This window comes from Parasteatoda tepidariorum, chromosome 4 (assembly GCF_043381705.1).
Source record: "Parasteatoda tepidariorum isolate YZ-2023 chromosome 4, CAS_Ptep_4.0, whole genome shotgun sequence".
Taxonomy (NCBI): Eukaryota; Metazoa; Arthropoda; class Arachnida; order Araneae; family Theridiidae; genus Parasteatoda; species Parasteatoda tepidariorum.
The window spans coordinates 97,882,949-97,898,103 of NC_092207.1; the positions used below are offsets into that span (position 1 = coordinate 97,882,949).

The window sequence follows — 15,155 nt, forward strand, 5'->3', positions numbered from 1 at the left end:
CGAAATAAGTATCACAATTTTTTTTAAAGCTTTTTGAAAAGACAAACATTCACTTAATATCGCTTAAGAGCTGGTTTACAAATATTTAAAAATAGAATCACACATGTTTTCACAAAGTAAAAGAAAAAAAGTAATTTAAATGAAAATCAAAAAGTAGGGGAAAAAATGATGAGTTAAGATTTAGAAATATATTTGCAATATGAATATGAAATGATGAAGTTTTGAAAACTGTGATTTAAAGCTGGGTATTAGCAAAATTTATTACCTTCTAGCTTTTTTGTGAAAAATTTCATATTCAATAATCAAATTTAACAATAAACTACATTATTAAGTATTAAAAAATAAACTACATTAAATTTTAAAGTTCTTAGTTAGCATTCTGAAAAATCCAAAATAACTGTACAATTTTCAAAATGTTATATCTAAACTTTTGTAAATTGTACTGATGAAGTTTTGTGAGTCGAAACACACAGCAATATGTTTTCTATTAATATAATTTTGAAAATCTATTTTTAAAAAGTTTAAATAATGCAATAATGAAATACTTTGTAAAATTTTAATCAGCGATTTTTCTTTAAAAAAATTTAATTAAAACCAATGGGTTTTTTTTTAAAAATTCAGTTGACTTAAAACATTTAAATTATAATTTAAACAGTCTTGCCATATATAGTCTGTTATAGTCAGTCATATACAGTCTTGTTAATGGCAAAACCTGCTAAACTCTCAGTGGGTATAACATGGAGGACAGTCTAGATTCCATTTTATCACAGAGAGAGAAAAAAGTCATGGTGTGAAATCATCAACACTTTATTAATTTTAGAATCATAAAAGACACAGTAATATATTGCTTTTAATTTTTTTTACTTGAATAGCAGATAAATAGAGTAGTTAAGGAGAAAGTATTAATCTTTCAGCCTTTTCACCCAACTCTTTTCCCAAATAGAGAATTCCATAAGATTTTGACAGAGCTTCGATATTTGCTATGAGTCCTGCTTGCTTTATCAGTGTTTAAAAGTCTTTAAAATCTGCTTAATTTTTATTTTGGAAAATAAGGGCCCTTAAAGGTACTTAATTTTGGTTGGAAGGTCTTTAAAAGTCCTTAATTTCTAGTATAACTAGTTAATTTTAACAATTTTTTAGTCTTACTAAAATATTTTAAAAAAAAAGTGATGTGAGACCTTGGATAGAGGGTACAGTCTTTGAGAGACAAAAAAAGTTTGTGTTTGAGCTGGTAAAGAGATGAACATACTGTTCTTTATTCTTCTTCTTTTCTCCTGGATTTAGACCCCATGTGGAGAGTCCTGAAGGAAATAATAGCGTGGAAGAGTCATGCAATTTAATGATTTTTGATTTTTTTTTAGAAAAGTAAATGTTTGGCACTGTTACTTGTTACATGTACATATTATGATAAATGACTATTTTTAAGATTCTTAACTTTTTTCAAAAGTGTCCTTAAAAGTCCTTAATTTTTGCCTTGATGTAAATGTGGAAACCTTGTTTCAATTACTAAAGTGTTGATGATTTCCCCCCCCCCCCCCACACCATCCATGATTTTTTTTGTCTCTGTGAATCTAGACTGTCCTCCACACTGAGAGTTTCACTGGTTTTACCATTAACAAGACGACTATATGGAAAAAGTTTGCACAATATAGCCCAATGTATAATGCTTGAAAAATTTCACATTTACAGATTATATAATTATAACTTAATATAAAACTGATGCATCTCAAACATTTTAAATTGCCCCTTTTTTAATCTTTTTTTTTTTACTAAAAGCATTTTTTATTTCAAATCAGTTTTTTTATTTGAACTATTAAGTAAAATTATGAAACATTTATAATTTTAAAGCTTTAAAATTATTTTTAATACCAAGAAACATCCAATAGTTATCATTCACATATGTAACCTTTGTTTGTTTAATTTATTTTTAAGTACTTGTTCCAAAAAATTTTAAATTTTTTATTACTTTCTTTAAAAAGGTTATATATAGTGAAACCTCAGTTAAACGGACTCTCTTGAGAGCGAAAAAATTTCGCGCTAACGAGAATTTCCGTTTACAGGAAGAGGGCACTAATAACTAAGTTTAATGCGGTAAGTTGTTCTTAGAATAATTGCAATGATATAGAAATAATGTAATAATCTACAATAACTATTTACAATGATATTTATCCATCATTTTTTAATAAATGATATTTGTTACTAAATAATTTATTAGTTTTTTTATTTATTATCTTTATTAGACTTTAAAAAATATTTTTTTTCAATACAAAAAGAATGTATGGAAAAGTTTTATACATATATATAATTCTAGATGTAAATAAATTCTAGATGTAAATAAATTCTAGATAGTGAATAGACACTTTTAGTCCTGGACCACTTCCTTGGTCGGTTTAAATATTAGGTTTACACCCCCTAACACCTCCCCATCACTTAAAGGAAAACATGGTTAATACCTCCCTGAAAATAAACTTCCTAAGATGCACAGAAGGAAAGAAAGCAGCAGTGCATGCCTGTGAGGCCCTAAAGAGTTATTATATTCACAATTGATCATCTGTTGAATGTCTGAATAATTGTTTAATTTGTATGAACACTTCAATGACTAAATTTCCATTCTCTTTTTTTTTTCTTTTCTTTTAATCCAGCTGTGTTAAATACAGTCTCCAAATTGTTTAGAAGTAGAAAGGAATTTTTTGTGAGGAAGAAGAATTGAGAACATTTAAGGCATTTCAGCTTGTGGAATCTCAAATAGTGTCATCCAGATGAAAAGATCGAAAGATGCCACTGTCCAAAATATGAAAAAAGCATTTCAGGGCATAAATGATTGTCTGCGTCCAGTTAGGGTTGTGTTCATTTTGCGGAAAAGGTTACATAATGGTTTATTCATAGAAGATTCACGGAGAATAAAAAATATGTCCGTAATAACAGGCGTCCGTTTTGTAGGAGTGTCCTTAACATGAGGTTTCATTATGTACATACATTTATTCTCACTATTCAAAAGCTCCTTAAGAGTGTGGATAATTATCATACTCTTTCTTTAACTTTAGTGGCTTAAATCTATTATTTTTATTGTAGAAATCAAATACAGTGATACCTCGAGATACGAGTTTAATTCGTTCCGTAACCTTGCTCGTATGTCAATTTGCTCGTATCTTAAAGCAATTTTCCCCATTGAAATTAATTGAAATGCCATTAATCCGTTCCAGCCCCAACAATGCTATCCCCCAATTGTTTCCGTTACGTGTTTTTGAATAAGAAAAATGTATTTATAAATGACAAATATTGTATAAAAACATAATAAAAGAGAATGTAAAGCAAAAAAAACTGGTTTTACAAAGTGTAAATACATATTTTGTATTTTGATCACTTACACACAACTTAAATGCTACTGCATGTTTAATTTCAGTCACTGCTTTTCTCTTCACTGGTCCTTGCTTTTTTAGCCGGATTAAAAGAAACTGTCCAAGGAGGTGCTAAAGTGGTCCTTCCAGAACTCTCGAAGGGTGAGGTTTGTGTTCTCTGTCACCTCAAAGCAGCGCCGGAACAGGTGCTTAGTGAACAGCTTTTTAAAATTAGAAATCACCTGCTGATCCATGGGCTGCAGGATAGGAGTGGTGTTAGATAGAGAAACTTTATAAACTTGAACTCTTCGAGGATGTCATGTTCGTGGTTCGGTGGTTGAGCAGGAGCATTGTCGAGGACGAGAAGGACTTGCATGGTCGCTCCTCGTATCTCAAATGTCGCTCGTATCTCAAAACAAAACTTCACTCGTTCGATAGCTCGTATCTCAAATAACTCGTATGTTAGGGCACTCGTATCTCGAGGTACCACTGTAATTGAATAATTGACAGACTGTTAAAACTAAACCTTGAATGTTACACTATCTGGAGTCAGTTATATTTTAATAGTGTTGTTTCTTCACCTTGTTTCTAAAATGTTTATATATACACACATATGTATATTTCTATTATATTCAGGTGATTTTGATAAGAAGATTCAAGATCCTCTTTCCCTTCAAACTGAAAAAATCACCAGTAGATTTCAATTTCAAGAGGTACTGAAAGTATTTCTCTAAAAAATATTTTTACACCAATTGTAATTTTTAATTTAGTGCTCAAATTGACCTTGCAGCCTAATTTATATAAACAGTGTTTTCACTACAGCGCGAGAACGCGAGAATCTCGCATATTTTTTTCTTTTCTCGCATTAAAAAATGATTACCGCGAGAAATTCGCGCATTCTATAAATCAATTTCAAAATTCGCGAATTTCTCGCATTTTGGAAAAAGCNTATCTGAGGGGGGGGGGGCTCTTTTCTAACAAGAACTTATTTAACGTCCTTACAAGGCAATTACCCCTCTTGAGTTCTGGGGAAATGCTGCAGCCAAAGAACAAGCTACAATTTCTGAAATTGTTTCACAAGTTGTGAACAGTGAGGACAATGGCAGTGATCCTGAGACTATAGCTGTAACCCAAGTGGAAGCTTCCTTCAATGCAATAAATGTCATACGAAATTTTTTTACAAACCGGGAGCTGAGGAACATTTTGAGAAGTTACAAAATCTAGAAAACAACTTTCTTTAATTCTTTACTAATTTTAATTTATGGTCAATCGTTTTCGTTTGTATTACCATTTTTTAAAAATCATAATGTGTACTATTTTTGTGCTTAGTAACGAACTGCTAATGAATCGGTTAAAAGGTCACCCCGCTTATAAAGTCACTTTTGCGATGTTCCTTAGGGTGACCTTATATCGAGGTCTGCCTGTATTAGACTTTTACCAGTACAATTTTTTCTGTTTTCATAAATTCATTTTTTATATTTTAGCTAATCCAGAAAAGCATAAAACAAAAGCGCTCCAATTATGAAGCTTTGAGAAATGAAATAATAGAGGATTTATTGTCAATATTTAAGTAAGAAATTATAATTATTTAGTATAATGATGAATATAGGACATTCCTTTATTTATGCAAATAACTCTTTTGAGTAACAATCAGTGTTTGCTTGAAATTCTCTTTTACACATATTAAAAATTCATTATGCCTAATTTTATTAGAATAACAACTAATAATTTAAAATAATTACTATGGTTTTACTTTTATCAGGTGGGGTATAGTCTTTAGGTGCTTAGACCTGACATGAAAATTTAATTTACTGTAATAACTTGTCATTGAAGTTTTCTAAATCTTGTCATTGAAGTTTTGTTAAAACTTGTTTGAATAATTAATAGTTTTCACAAATGCAGATTCATTGCAAATGTTTACTAATTATTAAAAAACACATTAATTTAAATGTATTATATTATAAAAAATATGTGTCGAAATTGTTTTCATTTATTAATTTTATTTATTTGTGCTTTGGATATGTATTTTCCTATTTTCTCCTTCACTGCAAAGCAAATTTTATCCATTTATTTTTGTTAAGCATACATTGTTTTTATTGTAAAGTAAGTACTTTTCAAGACTGTTTTTTCCTTAAAAAACTTGTCTTACAAAATTCTCCATCATTCAAAAGTGACTTTTAAGAATGTAGATGAACAAACAAATGTATTGAAATTAATGAAATATCTTACTCTCATAAATCTACATTAGGAAATAAATAAGAATGTGCTGTAACTTTTATCTTTATGTTAACCTCAAATTTCATTTTTAGAATATTGTTGCTCTACACTTTTAAAGATTTACAGTAACTTTTTATTGATAAAATGCTTTACAAATGAAAATAAGACAAGAAATCTTTAATGATGGATAAAGACTTTTTGGTTAATTTTAATTTCATTCTTATAAGTGCTACGCATTTTTCAAGTACTCTAAAAGTTTTTCTTAACTCTTCAATTTTTATCTTCTATAGTGTTTAACTTTTCTTTGTTTAAAAATATTTCCAGAGTCTATAAGTCTAAAGTTTGCACTGTTGCAATTTTCTTTCAAACTTTGATGCAGTGTTTGTGTAATTAAATATTAATAAAGTATTTTATGTCATTATGAAGCTTGTGCAAAGAAACACTTAATAGCTGTTTTTTTTCCCTAAAAAAATTACCTTAACTTAAAGGGACATTTTAATAGCTATTTATTAAAGCTCTTAATATTTATAATGCAATTGGTGCTCCATTTTTGTCTGAAATCATTCTAAACCTGTTTCAACCACATTCTAATTTGTCCTAATAGTGCTTTAAATAGATTCAGAATAATTCTTATTTGTTTTAAAATCTGTGTAGCAAAGCACAAATTTTAAAACAAAATTTGTTCTCAACATTTGATTATTCTCTGAAATTTAATAAATTTTCATTAAATTTTCTAATAAATTTGAAATTTGTTTCAGGTATATTAGACCTCCATCTACTTTTCCATTGAATGAGATATTTTACTTTGATAATGTGGCTTCTGTAAAGCAGCATTTAATGGCCGTTCCTCGAGTTACTGCTTGTCATGCTCTGGCAAATCCTCAGCATTATTTTAAGGTTTTGTATTGTAACATCATTGGTATTTTAAGTTTAAATTTAATATTAAATATTGTGCATAAGCAAAAAATCCTATTTTATGTCTGTGGTTAGTGTACTTCTCATTTGAAAAGTGAGTCAGAAGTGTACTCAGAAAAGTGTTAACACATTTTTTTAGGAGAAAACTTTGAAAAGTAACATTTTTAAATCTTTTTTTTTCTTCATTTATTTAACAGGGTTTGCCACTCCACAGGAAGAACAGGGAAAACCTGGAAAATACAGGAAATTTAAAAATCACCTAAAATAACAGGGAAAATGTAGGGAATTTCTATTCTTTCTTCACGAACTGGGAAAATACAGGGAATTTTGTTTCTTATTTTTGCCTTTAGAAAAATGGTGACCACTCACCATTTTTTTAAAGCTATCTTATCTGCCCAATCTATGGGACATTTCAAGTATACTACACTATTTCATTTACTCTAGCATTATTTAAGTATGTCCAGCTGTTCCTTTTTTTTCTCTACGTTTTGCCAGCATTTAAAACTAATAAATATAATTAGCCCAATATAGCTCACACAAGAGCACAGTAATTGGTGTGTTTCCTCTTAATATTTTGTGTATAATATATACAGGGAAGACACAGAGAATTTTTTTCCAGATTTGAGTGGCAACACTGTTTTAGCATGTATTAAAGGTTTGTAAGTTATCGAAGAGTATCAGTAATTGCTTTAAATTCTATTTTAAGTAATGTAGATTTTCTATTGATTTCAATAGCTTTATTTCTAAAAAGTTTGATTAGCCTTTCAAAATGAGTCAACAGTTTTGATATTTAAGCTGTATATGTGAAGCAAAATTTATACCTTTGCAGAGTTCACATTATTTCACCACTCAGTTCTAGTTTCAAAAATCAGTTTTGTATTTTCTGAATAAAATCTCTATACACTACATAATCACTTAATTCCTGTGAGGACTTAAAAATTCCAAAGTAAGCCAAAATATTTTGATGCTTTACAAACACTTGTTCAATTCATTCCAATTTAACTAATATTTTAATTAGGTATTTTATTACTGTTCTCTCATTTTGATGAAAAGAAATGATTTTACACAAATTTAATTTCATTTATAAAAATCCAAAATCGCACTTCTGTTGTTCATTTAAAAATTTATTCTTATTTTTTACAAATATTTATTTTTAGTCATTCTGAAAATGGCAATAATAAACAATTTTGTCGATTCATTAATAATTTTGTAAATAGCTTGTCCACTGCTGTAGGGAAAATATGAGCATTTTTAAGGGTTTTGCATGCATTTAAAATTCAATTTATATAATTTTAATTTATTTATTAATTTGCAAATTAAGTCTACTTTATATTTTGTAGTGTGAATGCTGTAAGATTTCTGATCCCGAGGAGACTAAAGCATCACTACCTGACATTAGTTTATTGTATAAATTGCATCTTGAATCTGGAAAGTTAATTAACCTTAGAGATTGGTTAGAGGTATGATTCTATATATATATTTTTTTTTATTACTGCTGTTTTGTAGTCTTACATTTGTCTACTTCCTTTGGCATTCATAGGAAACAATGGCAGTTTTTTAATATGAATTATTCATTTTTTTAAAAAAAATCAACTTTTTTTTTTCTTCTTTTTTTTTCATATATACAAAAATATAAGACAGAAAAAATGTAGATTAAGAAAAATAGCTCTTATGTGCATTTTAAACCTTTAATAAAACATTTTTATTATCTTTCCCTCTTTAACAAACTTTAAAATATTCTACGTCAAAACTAAATAATTAAAACAAGCAAGTTAAAACTGAAAAATCACTTATTTATATTATTTTTTTTATCAGGGTCTGAACAAACTTCACTTTAATCTCTGTGAATTTTAAGATGGATATAAAGCAGTCGCGTTTAAATTTTTTTTAACAGCTGTTTAATTGTAACTCAAAAAAAGAAAACAAAAATACAAAGTTTTTTTTTTTTTTTGCTTATTTATTTTTCAGGTCATTTGCTATCTGTCCACCTAATTTACCATGATTTTATTTTTCTTTTATAATCATCGTTGGACAGCCGGCCCAATTTTGGGTTTACATCTACTGATGTTCAACTCTGTAGCCTTGTAATTTTGAACCCAATCCAGAAGACAAGGGAACTAATGAATCAAGTATTAGGAGAAATTTGCTTTCGTGGAGGACATTTTATTGAAACTAGCCCGCATTTGTGTTCCATGGAGAGGGAAACCGCAAAAACCTCCCAAAGTTAGTCTGACTGCAAGGGGACTCTAACCCATTTTCCGTCTACCACTGAGAATATTTTACGTCAGCACTGCGATCAGTGCAAGCTGAAAGCAGAATTCCTATCGACCAGCCATCGTTGGGGTTCGAAACTGGTTCACCTCATTAGAAGGCTAACACTGTCCCTTGAGCCACCACAGTATTTTATTAATTGTGGTTAGTAATAATACTAAATTACTCTTCTATTTATATTTAATTATTATTTTTTACCAGTGTTCTCCCTGAGCGTTTTTAGAAGGGTGGCCTGCCCTGTCTGCCCTTTGATCCTTATAAATGCTCCCTATTGGCCCTTTTTGTAAAAATACTCTGCTTTCCCTTAAAAACCTAGCATTTTAAAAACTAAATGAGAGTAGATAACTTTCCTCTTGTTTAAATTATTACTCACGTAAATTTATCTATGTTTATAGGTTTAAATCTGATTACTATTACTAATATTTACATTGTTAGAATTATTCTCAACTGGCTAAATTTTTATAAGTGATTTTCCTTTTTCTCTTGTTTTGATAATTACTTTTTGAAATTTATACATAAAATAGTATAAGATGGTAATTTAATTACTACTAAGGATCGAAAACAGTTATTACATAAAATTACGCAATTTGATAATTTTTTCACTTTTAAGTGATGCCCTTTCAAAATGCTCTTTTTTATTCTTAGAAAGAGCTCTGTTTTTTACATTATTAAATCCATTTAAGTAAAGCCAATGTGTATAAATAAAATGACTTAAAAACAAGAGGAAAGTTGTCTATTATATCATCCTGTATATAAATAGAAAATATTGCATATGATTTTGTATAATTGTCATGTTTACAGGCTTTCAAAGTTACGAAAAGCAATGGGCCGAAGAAAAGAGGAAAATCAAAAATAAAGGAGAATGATGATGAACTGAAGTATCCTTCTGATTTTTAATGAAATTTATTCTTTAATTTTGAATGCTTTTCTTTATTCAACAAAATGCATTACACAATCAACGAATCACATTATTAAAAAATTAATTATCATTAGCATTTTCGAAGTATTTTTTTAAAGATAAAATATAAAAATAAATAAATCAGAAAATTTATTTTTTATAAAAAAATATGAATAGTAAACAAAAGCTACATTGTTTAAATATTATCGTTAGAAAACATGCTAACCAAAATATATTGTTATAAAAGTGCAAAATGAGTAAACTGTAATTACATATTAAGATGTTTTTAATTTTAAGAGCTAGTTTTTTGAAGAGTTAAAGCAGGGTTGGATACTTTTTTGATTTTGTTAAAATTTTCAAGTATTTTTCTTCTCTGTAAAACTGTTATAATGCTTTTTTTGGGGAAAAACACATCAATTTACATGATGCAGTCAGTATTTTTTTTTTTTAAACATATTCACTGACCACTATTTTCTGTTCTACTACTTCCACCCTAACTAATGAAACATAAATACTTAAAATGGAAAATTTGCCCTAAAAGTCATTCAAAAATCTTCAAGTTAAGGCTATTTCCTTTGACTTGCGTCAACAATGTGCCACACGGGTAAGTCTTTCAATGAATACATACTGATAAATAATACAAAAAAACAAAACAAAAAAAATCTAAATATGTGTGGTGTATTTGACCTTAAAGTAGCAAGAAACTGAAATTTTACATAATTTTTGTTTTTATGTCAACATGTGGGAAATTTGAAGGAAAAGAAATTAGCTTCCCTAAGTATAGCAGAAACTAAATCTATGGTTACTTTTTTATGATAAATCCCTAAACTTTGAGGCATGTGTCTGAGTTGTTAAATACAGAAATAATCACAAGGAAGATGTAAATTTTTTCTGGAAAATGTTATTTATTCTCAATGTAAATATCTAAAGTTAACACTTTCTACCAAGGTCAGAAATTACTATCATGACAAATGATATGCACGGTGAAGTGTAATTTTTACACTTAATCAAACAAAACCACACCCTAGTCGATAGAACTAATTCTGAGCAAACTCTAATTCATACATATTTATTTATACATCTGTCATGGCAAGTGAAGTATGGATTCCAATTTTTTTTTTTTTGAGCAATTGCCAGTTCAACACTAACAGTTCAAATTATTAAAGTTATTGTTAACTAGTACAGTTGTGAGCTTTTTTTTGCACTTTCCTATCAATACCTCTGCATTGCTCTATATAAAAGCAAATGTTTAGATTTTATGAATTTTTTACGCTAACCATTCATTATTATAACAATTAGCTGCGAGGTAAGAAGGTTTCATGTATAAAAATGACATTTTTTTATCTTATTTTACGCATAAAACACTTTTAACTTCAAAACTGTTAGATCTGTCCACTTCCAGAAAAAATGTCGCGACACTGATAATTGTTGTCTTAAATTTGTTTAAGGTAATCTGTTAATGTAATCCAAATGTACATCTCACTAATCTGTTTATTTTGTTTAGTTACTGCTCATTAGTATTCAAAGACATAGATACCTACCTGATTCACTGTTGGTGCAAGTAGATTTTGATGGTCAGAGTGTCAGGAAATAGCTTTCTTTCGAGGATTTTTGAATGACCTTTGAGGCAAAAGTCTACAACACATCTATGTTTTTTTTTGTTTTTTTTAGGTAGTTGAACTCATTGTAACGATCTGTGCTGGTGTTCATTCATTTCATAAAAGTATTTTCACAATGAAATACAGGCAACATTATAAAAAACCCTTCCATACCAATTTTTTCTTATTTCTAAAGAAATACTTAGATAATCATTTTATATCTTTATAAGTGTTTAAGTTATGTGATTTCTCATACATATCAAGTCTCACAGTGGATACGATCCCCTGTAGGTCACCGAAGTCAAACATCATAATTATATTTTGTACTAATAAATAAAAATTATTTAATATGACATTCACACCCAATTAAAGCAAGTATGCTTTATTTTGCATGTTTTCTTTCTTTATAGTATTTTGTTGTCATTTGCTATGAAATTTTTTTTATCTGATACAAAATAAAATTTACGGATATCCCCTTATCCTCTTAAAAGAAGCACAGAAATGATAGAACTTTTCATATTTTCAAGGTATTCAAATCGAACTTTTTGCATAGGTTAACAAATAAGAGTCTGATGAGAATGTTTTGCACGCATGCACAGTATGAAAAGGATTACATTAAAGGCACATATCTTGCACAATTTTTAATGATTTTTTCAAATTTTAAAATTATATTTTTGTTGTTAAGTAAAAATTTGAGAAATTTTTTTAATTCTAATGAATATTTCTGCAGTTATAGTAAGAAAGTGTAAGGCAAAAAAATATATATATATATGTATATAGAATTACTGTGGATGTTATCCTCAAAATTCCAGATGATCTTCAGTTTCTACCTTGCCAAATTTTTGAGACATGTTTTTTTTTCCTCAAAAATTAAAAAAAGACGCGTAGTTTCACATAAAGGCAGTTTCTTAAAAATTTCAAAGAATCAAAAATGTCGTGTATTTACCCTTCCTTGATATTTAGAAAACTATTTCTTAAAATAAATAGAAGCAATATGCATTTAAAATACAGGAGCGAACAAAATAATGGAAACATTTCTATGCTATTTTTTTTTTTTCACATTTCAAGAAATACTTAAATGATAATGCGATTTTTCACTTATCAATAAAGTTTAAAGGACGGACACATTTCAAACAGAATATATTTTTTGAACACCCTATGCTAAAAAATGTAATAAATTTGTAAGTTGTAACAATTATTTTGCTTATTATATGCTACAATTGCACAAAATTCCATAAGCATAGCTTAAGCATTTATGGAAATATGGACATTTTTATTTTTAAAAAAATTATAATTTTTTTGTCTTATGTTTTTTCTTTTTGCTATAACTTTAAAAATATTCAATAAAAACAAAATTTTGTGTGCAATTTAAAATTACAAAATTTTTTCATTAAAATTTGAGAAAAAATTTGTTGAAAACTGCAATATAAAAATAATTAAAGTAGTTCCTTTATACTGTGCAGGTGTAAACCTTTTTTTCATAATTTTGTAGTGAATCGTATTTGGCATATAATGAAAAAAGTCAGATTTAAATGTTTTTAAAAGATACCCCAAATTGTAAGAGGTTTTCTTCAAAGATTATTTTGTATCATAAGACAAAATTGAATAAAAAATAATACTCTACGATAAACGTTTATACACCAAAGTATGATTGTATAAGAAAAAAAAAATGTGAAAGAAAAGTCACTTACAGGGGATAATCCCCAATTTTTAATAAGTCTTGTTTAATAGTACAAAATGAAATTTGTGGAAAACACCTTATCATTTTGAGTTTCTTTTAAAAAGTACGAAAATTACTTAGAAAATTGCTTGAAACGTTTTAAATTAAGATATTCAAATCAGACTTTTTTTATTAGTTGCTAAAAATGATTTACTACAAAATTAAGTTAAAAAAAAAAATCAGTTTTCCTACGCATGCACAGATAAGAACTACTTTTATTGCTCATATCTTTTGCATTTTTAAGCAAATTTAGAAACAATTTCGTTATTCATTTTAAATTGCTCCAAGAAATTTTTTTTTTATTGAATTTTTAAAGTTTTTATCAAAAATCATCTGGCAGTAAAATTTGTTTTTGTAAAAATGTCCATACCTCCATGTTTTCTAATAGTTTACTAGCATTTATAAAGGGAAATTCATTTAGCTTATTACCTAAAAGTAATTTGATTTTTAATGCCATTTCTTTACGATAGGCGGGATTTTCAAAAATTTTGCGTGAAAATTAGCTAAATTTACAAAAATTTGCGTGATTATCACATATAATAACCGAAACAATTGTTATAAGTTGCAAACTTGTTGCTAAATTTTTTGGCATGTCGTGTTAAAAAACACTATTTTTCGTTTACAATTTATTGCTGATCCCTCAAACATCTAAAAGCTTTAAACTTCATTGATTGTTAAGTATGAGAATTTGCATGATCTAAACACTTCTGAAGTTATAAAATTATTCTTTAAACGTTTCCATTATTTTGTCCACTCCCTGTAATTATTTTTTATATTTTTAATATTTCATTTCAAGAATAAACACCCTTTTTTTTATTTTCTATACAAAAAAAAATATTTAATTTAGAAAAATCCTTTTAATTTTTAAATTAAGCCAATAACTAATAATAAAATTATTTAATTTCAAAGTTATTGAAGTGTGAAGTGTAATTAATTTTTTACTATTTGATTAAAATGTTAATGTGAAAAAAACTTGAAAAACAGTACTATTTAAATTTTAATACAAGTTGAAGCAATGGCTTAAAACAATAGTCTTGATAGCATTTGACATTGCATCGAAGAACTAGGTAATTTTTATTATTAAATTATAAGTTTTAATTTAGAACAATTATATTTCATGTTTTATTTTTACTATTATGTTTTTAAATTTCAATATATCTTTTATATTTCTTAACATTTGAAAGTATTCGATTCTTACAGGCAATCTCTGAACTACAATTACTTGGATTCATAAAATCTACCAAAAGAAAAACTGATCACGTAGCTAGATTAACGTTTGGAATTTTTTGATTTTAATTTTTGATTCATTTGGTTATTTTTTAACCTCACTATTTCACATTATGTACATTGTATAATAAAAATTTTTGTATTTTTCTAGCAAATTTTTTTTTCTTCAATATTTTTAGCTGCCGAAAAATTCTCAATATTATATGCAGTATTTTATTTTAAGATCAACAATTATCACACATATTTTTACAAATCAATCTCAAAGGCTATAGTTTTAAAAATCAATCAATACAATTAGGCTTAGAGGCCTCTAGAATTTAAAAATCAGTATTAATAGATTGTAAACTAATTGTTAAATTGAACTTCAAAATGTTTAAAACATTTATCGCAAGTTTTCTTTTTAAAAATCTTTTTATTTTATTTTGAATGTGCTGTTTCTTTTTTTTTTAGCGTACTAAAAGTAAAAATTAATTTCACGTGCAAAAAATATAAATAAATGTCTAGGTAGAGGTAAAGACATGAAAACCAAATGTGATATTAATACAAAATTAAATTTATAAGTTACTTACCATGAATAAATGTTTGTCGACTGCATTTTTCAATCAAATAAGCATCATGACACCCAAACTTTGGTTTGATTTAAAAGCTCTAAATGACATGAATTTATAAAGAATTAAATTAATAATTGTGAATGCATATTTATATATTTTTTTTTATATTTAGCTCAAATCATTTGCGTCATACATACATACAATTAGTTACAAAATTTTGACTGCTCTCACATTATATTCACATGCTAACTACTCTATGTGCCACTCATATATTTAATAATAGTTAACATATTTCGTTTTGAAAATATATATAATCAAAACATTCTGAAATTCAGGGTTGCCACAGGCTACTAAAATGCGACTATTTGCTACTATTTTCGGCCTTAGGCGACTTTTTTTGCCTGAAAAGGCTAAAAAAAA

General features: G+C 27.5%; 1 protein-coding gene across 3 annotated transcripts in view; it reads left to right on the forward strand.

Moving 5' to 3' along the window:
- The window catches only part of LOC107452014 (origin recognition complex subunit 3), a 41,123-nt gene extending 26,784 nt beyond the window's left edge, over positions 1-14,339 (forward strand). For all 3 annotated transcript variants that reach the window (XM_043043316.2, XM_043043317.2, XM_043043318.1), the window contains 6 exons: positions 3,975-4,051; positions 4,823-4,908; positions 6,314-6,452; positions 7,811-7,930; positions 9,543-9,619; positions 14,142-14,339. In XM_043043316.2, coding sequence (XP_042899250.1) covers positions 3,975-4,051; positions 4,823-4,908; positions 6,314-6,452; positions 7,811-7,930; positions 9,543-9,619; positions 14,142-14,247 — 605 coding nt within the window. In that variant the 3' untranslated portion in view covers positions 14,248-14,339. The remainder of the gene's footprint in view (positions 1-3,974; positions 4,052-4,822; positions 4,909-6,313; positions 6,453-7,810; positions 7,931-9,542; positions 9,620-14,141) is intronic.
- The last annotated feature ends 816 nt before the right edge of the window (positions 14,340-15,155 follow it).